The sequence below is a fragment of the Ictalurus furcatus genome, chromosome 26 (genome assembly GCF_023375685.1).
Source record: "Ictalurus furcatus strain D&B chromosome 26, Billie_1.0, whole genome shotgun sequence".
Taxonomy (NCBI): domain Eukaryota; kingdom Metazoa; phylum Chordata; class Actinopteri; order Siluriformes; family Ictaluridae; genus Ictalurus; species Ictalurus furcatus.
Window position 1 is genome coordinate 13,023,641 of NC_071280.1, and position 11,420 is coordinate 13,035,060.

General features: G+C 39.2%; 1 protein-coding gene across 2 annotated transcripts in view; it reads right to left on the bottom strand.

The window, feature by feature from the left end:
* The window catches only part of pkn1a (protein kinase N1a), a 58,661-nt gene extending 47,597 nt beyond the window's left edge, over positions 1–11,064 (bottom strand). The window contains exons 1-2 of one of the 2 annotated variants that reach the window (XM_053615872.1): positions 9,981–11,064; positions 9,353–9,657 (exon numbers count right to left, since the gene is read on the bottom strand). In XM_053615872.1, the coding sequence (XP_053471847.1) occupies positions 9,353–9,373 (21 nt within the window). In that variant the 5' untranslated portion in view covers positions 9,374–9,657; positions 9,981–11,064. Of the gene's footprint in view, positions 1–9,352 lie in introns of both variants that reach the window. The other variant, XM_053615871.1, reaches the window with a different exon arrangement.
* Between the last annotated feature and the right edge of the window lie 356 nt (positions 11,065–11,420).

The following is an 11,420-nucleotide window of genomic DNA, read 5'->3' on the forward strand; positions in this document are numbered from 1 at the left end:
GCACTGAGCAGTGGTCATTAAAATGAGTGCAAGGTAGGGATGGGCGGTATATCGATATATAATATATAATATAGATATCGTGATAAATGATTAAGCGATTAAATTCTCTGAGATATCGTTGGTATGGTGATGTATTTAAAAAAAAAAACATTTTTAATAGTTACAAATCAAATGGTACTGAATGGATGCTGGTGATTTGACATCATTTTTTAAAAACTTTATCTTGTTTGTCTTTGTAGGCATTAAAGAAAAGTATCGTCAAACACAGTTTAATGGTAAATTGTTTATCTTACTGTTTTGCAGACAGTTTGTTAGCTAAAATATAATATCATGATACGCATCGTTTGTCGTAGAAATGTCTTCAAGTATCGTGATACGATGTTTTTGTCATATCGCCCGGCCCTAATGCAAGGTGCTGTGAATCGTACCTGGATTTGCATGTGAGCGCGGTGAAAGGAAGCGCACGGGTCTCAGTGCTTGCAGAACTGAACTGCTCTCACTTCCAAAGGTTACTCTGCACTCTCGCTTCTCAGCTACGTGCTTGTGAATATCATTGTGTACACACAATTCAGAGCATCACACACTCATTTTAATAACCTGCTCGCTGATATTGCTCTGTGAGCTCAAGTTAACCGTCCTCACGCTCTCTCTCTCTCTCTCTATTAGAAATACTGTTTAAATGCCATACGATGTTTTATCGGGTTAGATGTACAATGTACAACTTATGTCACAATACAGAATCATGTGGTATCAGATTATGACATCAATGCATTTTTTTTTTTTTTTTTGGCAAATACAAGGATGAGTAAATGAGCAGGGTATTGGTCTGATACCTGATACCAGCTCTGAAAGTGCAGGTGGGGCTTGGCCTTGTGAGGTCATGAGAAAACACAGCTGTTTGACACTTGAGGCAGGAGAAAAGCACAAAAGCCTGTCTCAGTACTAACACAGCTGTTGATTTATTTAGATACAGAAATACAACTTGTGTCAGAAATGCAGTTTGTGTATATCACATGTGGATTCGTACAGAAGTAAACAACGATTATCATCTTATATTGATCATTTTTACAGGGCCCAACTGGCTAATAAAATGAGTCATCCATTCAAATCCATCCATCCATTTTCTGTTCCGCTTATCCTACACAGGGTCACGGGGAGACTGGAGCCTATCCCAGGGGACTCGTGGCACAAGGCGGATGAACAGGGTGCCAACGCATTGCAGAGCACGAACGCTCACACACCTATTCACACAGTACGGACAATTTAGAGATGCCAATCAGCCTATATCGCATGTCTGTGGACATGGTGTAGGAAACCGGAGTACCAGGAGGAAACCCGCGAAGGTGCGAGGCAACTGTGCTAATCACTAAGCCACCGTGCCCCCAAAATGAGACAATATAAATATTATATAGGAAAACATAATTCATAAAAGTAATGCTATTTTGAACAACCATCAAATCTATTGTACATAGTTTGGGGTCACAAATCATTTGTAGAACGAGACTTTTTTCTATTTTAAGTGATTATTTTTATGTTTGCAACCATTCTCTCTCAAATGGCTGTGACCCCTACCACGCCATGGACAAACACGCAACAGTGTAAACAAGCATTAAAGGGAATCACAAACACTCAATCTATCAGTTTTAACATTTACAAAACACACACACACACACACACACACACACACACAGGAAACTACCAATTACACTTAGGTAATTGTGAAAGCTCTGGTGGTCAGTTCCAGCTAACCTCAGATCCACAGCACCAGCTCTCTGTGTTTCTCTCTCTCTCTCTCTCTCACACACACACACACACACACACACACGCTCCCTGGCTCTTTGCATGGGGGTCAGTGAATAGGCCAAGGGTGTGGCAGGACATTAGGGAAGTGATGAATCTGATCTAGTGCGGCACATACACAAAGGACGTCATTGTGCCCTATATATAATCTTGTGCCCTACTGATCCCCTTCAAAACTGCATTGTCAGCCAAGCACCCTGCAGCAAGTGGGAGTCCACTACAAACCTCCCTTTCCAACAGAAACACAACACCCAATTCATTTCTGTACTAGGATTGCTGTAGCTTACTACTGTAATACAGAACACAACATGAAAGAGAAACCTGCACCAATACCAGCAACGGAAATCAGTATAGTCAGAACAAAGGTTTTTTTTTTTGTTTGTTTGTTTTTAAATTGGCCCTCAATGCTGTCCAGAGTGACAGTTCAGATGCCATTGTTGGATTTGCTTGGATGTGATGCCTTGGCACTCAAATTCAACTCTGACCCAGTTCACACAGCGCAACCAATACGCTAAGCCCTCATATGTGACATAGTAAAGACGTGACTTGCTAGCTACAATGAAGGAGCAGCTATCTATTTGAATATCTCAGTATCCAGAGTTATTCCCCCATTTTCTCCCTAATTTGGTCTTGGTCAGTACCTACCCGCTAGCTGGATCTCCCTTATCATACAGCCTCTACCAAGACATGAAGGTGAGGGCCAACAGGAGCTTCCTCTGAGACATGTCAAGCCAGGCAATCACATCTTTTTGAAATGCTGCTCATGATGCATCACAGGGCAGGGACACACTTAGAGGGAAGGACTATGTGCCCTCTTCCACATACATGAGCTCACAGAAGGCCATGATTGGCTAGTGTCCCTGTGATTGACAGGGGAGTGATAGTATGCCATCTCTCCCACTCAGAGAGCATAGTCAGTTTTGCTCTAATGGACTCCTGAAGAATGCAGGATGAGTTTTTTTGTGTTTTCAAATGAAGTTGTTCAACTTTTCAGTAAAATGTTTATCATTCACAAGTGATGTTATATTAATTAGATTTTATGGTACTTAAGGGGTACATAGTGGCTTAGTTGCTAGCAAGTTTGCCTCGCACCTCTGGGGTTGGGGGTTCAATTCCCACCACCACCCTGTGTGCATGGAGTTTGCATGTTGTCTCCATGCTTCTGGGGTTTCCTCTGGGTACTCCAGTTTCCTCCCCAGTTCAAAGACATGTGTTGTAGGCTGATTTTCATCTCTAAATTGTCCGTAGTGTGTGACAGTGAGTTGGAACCCTGTCCCCCTATGTCCTGTGCCTTTTGCCCCCAGTCCACTCGGATAGGCTTCAGGCTCCCCGTGACCCTGTGTGGGATAAGTGGTACAGAAGATGGACAGATGGTACTTAAAATAACTGGATCGAGAATATAAACAGAAGGCAATGGAAACCAAAATGAATTAACACTGATCTTGTACTTATTGTTGGTAGCTTCATTATTTAAAAAACAAAACCAGGCAGCAAATGGTGCACTGTAGAAGTGAAATAAAGCTTTGGTGACTTCTTTGCAGTCTGCCTATAATACTACTACAGAATTTGAAAATATACGGTTCAAACCACAAGGTGAGATTAACCTAATATATCATGTTATGTTGTTTAGACTACATAACAAAACTAACTGCGGGAACCAGATAACCATACTAACAGTCAAAAACAGACTTGTACTAAAATGCCACTGAGAACAAATCCTACACAGTTTGGAAAAATGGGGAACTGCCAAATTTCATATATTTAACTTGTCCAAATGATAACTCAAGCTGAAGGACTCTGTATTTCATTATGGGTACTACAGTAAAGCTTGAAAACTTCTGCATGTCATCAGGACAGAATTGATGGGAAGTTTATGTAACTGGGGCTCTCAAGGTCTGTGTATTTTAGTGTGTGAAAGATCAATGTGAAAGAACAAGGAGGTGGACAAAGAAGGTTTGGATTCTCTGTACCTGAAGAATGCAGGGGCGGGGTTTGAGAAGTAGGAACACAGTACAAGAAATATGAATTTTGGCTTGTGTCCAGTTGTCCAGTGTAATGGGATCTGAAGCACAGAGCATAAAAAATACCCCTCTACATCTACAGTACAATGGATCCTCCCTGTATTTCTCCTTCAACCTCAGGAAAAGAGCATCAACGCTGCGTTACATTCTTAGTGTGCTTAATGTGCAGTCAATAAGTGGTTAAAGTGTGTGTGGTGCAAGTGACTTTCTGCATGTCTCTAAACATATCAGTTGTGAGCACATCACCAGTGTATAAGGAATAAAACACAACAGGCCATTGTTCGGTTAATTTACAACAACAGCAAGTCCTGACGTGCTTTCATTTCTCTTATACTATAACAATTAGCCAACAATCACAATTTTTTTAATTAAAGAACAAACATTTCATAATTTTTTTTATCTGCTTATAATATGCTTATAATTCATAATGTTATGAAACATCTACAAACCTTGCATTATAATAGCAATACCCAGACTTTCTTGTGTCAGAAAACTTAAAGTTACAGCTTTACCTCTGACTGTTACGAAGCACTGGCACTGCTGATTCCTTCCAAAAATGCTCAATAAACGTTTCATCACAGAAAGGTTCACCATACGAACAATTACACATTTTTAAATCCATTTATATGGACTGTCCACCAGAAAAGTCACTGTGTAAGTCGATGGTTTAGTGGTTAGCACATTTTCCTCGCACCTCCAGGGTTGAGGGTTCAATTCCTGCCTCCTCCCTGTGAAACTGGCATCTCTAAATTGTCTGTAGAGTGTGAATGGGTGCCTATCCCGAGTCCCTTGGGATAGGCTCCAGGCTCCTCCTGACCCTGTGTAGGATAAGTGGTACAGAAAATGGATGGATGATGGATTTGCCTTACAACATAAACTAATTTCTTATCTATTTTCATATTCTTATCCCATGTCTTGTTACAGAAATGAGGAATTTAGCTGCACGAGAAATCAACTGTATTGAGGTATAAAACATAATATTAACCGATAATATTATATCTTGTTTCTCTGCCCACCCCCAACCCTAGAACCTTAAGCAAAAATGTTTCTTCGCATCATTGAAGAAAAATGTGTTATGATATCAGTTCCAAATTGATTTTAAAGGTTTCACATTGCTCTTTTATCTGTCCTGTCAGGCTTAGCCACTTGATGATAAAGGGCACCCAAGTCCCATAAAATCAGCATCGGCTCAACACGCACACAAAAGTGCATTTAAAAGTGCTGCCTAGGAAATCAGCCGCCAGGCATTCCCATCTCTTCACTAGATCCCTCTCTCTTATTCTCTGTCTATCACTACTTAAGCGGCAATCGTTCTGTTTCCTCTTTAATCCCACTTTTATCAGGGCTGTTTAACCCACTCTTTGCATTTCCACTTACATTAATACCAATTGGGCTGAGTATGGTTAATCCCAATGCCAAGACTTCCATTCCACCATTGGCACTCATGATTAAATCAAACTGGGGTCAACACATTATATTGTCTTGTTGTTGTCAAAAGCAAAGTTAAAGCAATTGCCCTTAAGGTACAGTGAGCTGGGACAAGTGGCAAAACATCAATATACCACAACTCCAGTCACTTTGCCTCACAAATAGACAATTCCAGCAGTATGGCTGTGACATTTGAACTCATACTGACGAGACAGTTTGCATATCTGGTCACGTGACCTTTCAAGGAGAATGCACACAAATATTCAAATTTAAGCTATTCATTTACATATTAATATATGGAGCAATTGGTCAAGGTTATGGAGGTGGTTTTGGGAGAGTATACGCTGTGAGCGATGTGAATTATAAAGCAGCACATGGATATGAAAACGTATGGATGTGAAACTTCTGATAATGAAATAGTTTTACTAACGACAAAGAAATGAAACTTTGTGGATGAGTGAAACTGCTCTGCCCCTTATATCTGATGGATCTCAAAAATTCAATTAGAGCCGTAATGCATTAGATGTGTATAATCTCAGAGTATAATGATGTTATACTAAGGGCACTTTTGCACGACGACGATGTACTAAAAATGGAAAAGTTTCACGTACAGACGACAACGTTTTGAAAACAATCCCCGTTCACACGGATCCGGGAAAACGACTAAAAACGGTGTATTATACATGCCAGGCCAGTAGTTGGCGATGTCACTTTGTAAAGAAACACTACGCGCCTGCACACATAAGTGTTCACATCAACATGTCCGCCATATTGATCCGGGCAAGTCTGCCCTATAAACAAATACAAGTAAACAGGGGAGCTGTGGTTTTTCTGGATAAAAAGCACAATAACATTTACATTTCTCAAACGATTTCAATGGTTTATGATCTACATGGAGTACAAAAAAAACTTCTGTCTCCAGTAACTTAGAATCTCGATACTTAGACTTAAAATGATTCATTGTCAAAAGGAATTGTGAAAACTCATGCTTGTCAAGCGTAGCTGTGGCTTATTTTTCTTGGTTAATAAATGCTGAGACGTCCCTAATGTAATATAATGTAATGTACGTGAAATGTGCATAAAGCTTTTTTCATCGTGGAAATAGATTTTTCTGTCTTCAACCCCATCTTTTAGTTTTTCTTGTGCTCCAGGTCAGAATTCTCTTAACACAGCTCGTTCATTTTTAAATACTGAAAAAAAGAAAAATCTAAATAGTGCAAATAGTGAGACACTGGCAGTCAGTCTGCTTTCTATATTTTATTAGCAATAGGATACAGATATACTCCAAAGCAGACTATTACAAAGATAATTATAAGATTTTGAATACCCTTCGTCGGCGTAGATATGGGTTAATAATGTGGCGTGTGTAACAAATGCGTCTCTGCTGGTCGTAGTAGTGATGCAGTAAATCTACACTTTGCTGGAGAAGCGTCAATAAACTCAAAATCTTGAGCAGCACAGTCCTGTAGTTTTGAATGTCTCGCGCGTATGCCTATAGATTGAACACGTAATACACGCGCGCGCATGACGTCATCGATTTCACAGATTCTCGTTTTTGTATGTTTACGTTACATTTTTAGTTGTCGTGTAAACGGGCCCAAAGTATGAACTGGTGAGTCCCTGCATGATATTTTCTAAAACAAGTAGTCCACACTACTGGAAATAACAGCACAGTACGAGTAAAAAGTAAAAAATCACACTCAACAAAGTGTCCTGATAGCGAGGTGCAGGCAAAGAATGACGGACGTTATCTCACTTACACCATGACCTCTTACCCGTGTTTGAGCCAGCGTTTGAGCCTTTAAGACAAGGTTTTGCATATGGTTTCCCCACTCATTAATAAATGATCCAAACATAACAAGCTTATTGCTATTTTATTTAGCTAAATTTCTAGTCCCCTACTCCCCCAGATACCAATACACAACTGTTGCAATGGTCACTTACTTTCACACATGTAAAATGTAATCACAAAGAACTGAGGAAATCACATGGTAAAATGTTCTGAGGAAGTCAATATCTGCCATAGATTTTAATTAACATCTATCTGTTGTTTTTTTAAAAATCCTTTCAGGAACTCAAACAGGGAAAAAGACAGTCAAATTTAAATTCAGTTAAATTTCAGTGTTGTTTTTGGATGTTGATAGTGATATCCAACTTTTTTATTTTGATTGCCAGTGGGTTGCCCTTGTCCTTGACTTCATTGTGTAATGAAAGCCATGATGTGGCTGGAGCCTCTGTCAGGATTCTCTATAGAGAATAGCAGCTCACTCAGCTGCCTCTCATTCCTCCCAGTTTTGTCTCTCCAAACAAAGTAAAACCGATGGTGTTCACTGAAAGTGATATGATTTCTACTCATTGTTATAGTTACATTCCACCTTCGACCCATAGTATTATGAGCATTGATTTAGAGAGCCAGCCAGAGAGGAGCACTTTACATGACAATGGTATAAAGTGGGTGAACATGTCCAGTTACATAATATTCCATTCTTTCAAATGTCCAGATATGCAACTAACATGACTGAATGGTGAAGAGCTGCCCTTTTAATGCTTACCCATTAGTGATTAGGTTATAGCTATAAAATAAATAAGGCAATTCAAATTGGTGGTTTTGTTTCATAGTGGCACTTAACGTTACCACTTCTGACTAGCACCGATGATTTCTGAACAAATGAGATACATCTGTATTGAATGGGATGCAGGGAGAGTAAAAGCCCTGCCTATTGGTGTTCATCAACAATTTTTAAACAAGCCATTTCGTCAGTTTGCTAATCGAAACAGAGAAAAAAAATGAAAGATCTATGAAATCTATAAAAATGAAAGATCTATGGAAGTTTGGGAAAACTTTCCCCTTTCAGACCTAATGTCTCTAGCTAGTCTCTGGCCCCATGAGCTGCTTTCAGATAAATAATTTATATAAATGCATGTGATTGGACAAACTGCAAGCAGAGGTTCATGCTACAGAAATGGAGCTGGTTCATGTTTACAAAACTGAACTATGGCCAGGTTCCTTCATACGTTTATCTGTTCTGCTACAGTATTTTACAAGTATTCACTTTGGCCTGCAGAAATACATTCCTGGGTCCGAATCCGAACCGCGCTCCTCCAGTTTACAGTTATTTATTACAGTGAGAAATACTGTCATTATAAAATCACAAACATCTCCTGGTGCCCATGATAGTACCATCAGAGACGTGTATATTGTCAATATAGCATTGATAATATACACAATATATTAATGTCCTTTCTCCCAGGTTTAGATATAAAATTGTCCTCATCGTCAATTGTCCTATACCTCAATTGTCCTATACTGTCAGAGTGGTATCTTCACATTCATATTTACAACGTGGTCCAAGTAACCCAAGCCTATAGGATATGTAATATAGGATAGAAAGACAACTGGATGATGGAAAATTGTTATTAAGGGTAAAACGTTATATTATAATATAAAATAATAAGTAATATATATATAATTTTATATAATATAATATATATAATAAGTATTATAATGGGTACAAATGTGAAGGCAGTTTGGACAGGCTGTGAACTGTTACTGAGTTAACACCACACAAATAGGTGCTGAGACATTAATATTTGATATGGACACACAACAGACGTGGATCCGTGTCTGGTCTTCTTCAGGGCTGAAGAACATCACAAACACTTGCAGTTGTGTTTCACAATTGTACCACATAATTAGACACACTAGGCACTAGACACATGGACTCGGAAATATTGTGATTACTTGCAAGAATATACAAGATACACCAGATACACAAAAGCTGACTAGGGAGGCAGCATTTTGTTGAGATAGATAAACATTTTCCCATTCATAAAGGAAAGAAAACACAGATATGGAAATACCTTACGCCTGAGAAAACTTTGAACGTAATGTTTCATTCAATTATGTCTGAGATTACCAGACTAAACTCTAAATACATGTTTTTATGTGCAGTTTGGCCTCAGGGCGTTCACATTTTCATTCAACAGATTATCTGGGCAATTCTGCTGTAACAACACCGACTTGTTTTGATAGTTTTGCATATTTTCTGAAGATATTTCTGAACACTTATGTTGCCAAAAAAGAAAAAGGCAACTTCACTTACTTGAATTGTGTCATTGGCCATTTTGTGTTGGTTGAACAACAGCGTTAATGAGAATGAAAGCACTCTGAATCCCACCGGCTTGTCAGGCAGCAACAGTTAGTTTGTTTTTGTTCCCCTCCTTCCAGATATTTACTGATGACTAACAAAGATGTCCTGGATGTCCCTTTGTGTATTAAAGTAACGTCACAATCCAATAAAAAAAAAACCATTCAGATGAACATATCAGGACAGGTTTAGAGCAGCGTTAACGTGAACGCGTCACTGGTGTCCATGGGTCCGTCTCATGAGCGGTTCATCCGAAATGTCTTAGAGGAAAGGAAGAAAGAAAGGAAGAGTCGTTATTGAAGAAAGTCACGACACGACCATGAGTACGACTTAAAACCTGGAGAAAAAAAAATTGTTCAAAAATGATCTCATGGCTGTCCAAAGGCGAGCACGGTTTCAGCCACAGGCGGCTCGGAGACACCGGACACACATTCCCATAACGACATGCACAAAAACAACAAGGAAAAGGTTCGTGAGAGAAAAACGTTAAACGAACGATTGTGTGAGTCTTACTGCTTACACACAGCTACAGGGAGGAGAGTTTAACCCTCGCGTCGCTCTTAACATTCAACACACATCTCACCGAATCGGTCATTTGTTTGTTCCTCGTCCCAGAGCGGAAATCCGTCCACTCGACACGCGCCGTGACCCAGAGCCGAGCTCACGCGCACGACAGACAAAACACACGACATGCGTGGAATAATGCTGAGCGGATTTTTTTTTTATCAGACTTGTCTTTCTGGCAGTGGAAAAAGCTCGTCCTGGTTACAGCCTCGGGTCTGTGATGATGATGATGATGATGGTGATGATGATGGTCCGAGCGGGAGGATCCACCGTATCCCCGCGTGATCACGTGACCACAACGACTGGCGAGACAATGCATCCCGACCTGGCTCACTTCAGAAATCAAGCATTACTGAATGATCACCTATTTCCTTGTAGAAAAAAAAATATATATATATGTTTCCCATACATTTCGGATCCTGCAATACGGTATAGTCTTATTTTAAGCAACATTCCCATTGATAGGATTTTTTTTATGATGATGAATAGTTTATGTTGTGTTTTGTTGGGCAATAAATTAAAAATAAATAAATAAATAAATAAATAAGAAATCTAACCCCTTATAAGCTTTTTATTAATCCAGTACCCTTAACAAAGACTGTCCTGAGGAAAAAGAGGCGGGGTTAAAATAAATAAACAATAAATAAATAAAAAACCAACCAACCAACAAACAAATAAATACAAATTCATGTTAGCCACACTGAGCTTTGTTATCTCCCTGTTGGTAAAGATAGACAGACAGACAGACAGATAGATAGATAGATAGATAGATAGATAGATAGATAGATAGATAGATAAGAGCCAGATAGGTCAGTTACAGGCCTAATTCTTGTATTTAGAGGAATAAAGAATTAAGTACTATCACCCACTACACCTGTTATTACGAATAGGTGCAAGTCAGAAACTCTTCCTCACCAAAATTTCAGTAAGCACTTGAATGTGGCATGAGCAAGTAATCTGGGGACTTGAGTGACAAAATGTGTGTGTGTAATTGTTTTAAATCCAAAAGCATGCAGTAGATTTGTTATTAGTAATAATAACAACTGGACAACTGATGATGTATTAGCAATTCAAACAGACTGTGGAATACTAATCTGTAATCTTCTTAATCTTCATTAAATCAGATAATTTCCCCCCATCAAATCATGTGCTCATGCTTCCTTCACATGCTTCTCGGATGCTCCTGATTCTCACTTGTAAATCTGTAATGCAAGTGCACCACAAAGCATAGCTATTTAGATTACCTGTTTGTTTTTTTTGGTTGATTTTGATTTATTTTGTTTGTTTCTTAACGACTCCTAGCATTCCTAACATGTTCATCCTTCTGTAACATTTTACACAAGGCATCCAATATCTAAGACATCTCTGGATAATAGATATTCAAATAAAAGACCACTGGCCATGGACAGGGGTGGACTTTACCATTAGGCAAAGGTCGGCAATTGCCTTGGGCCTCGAG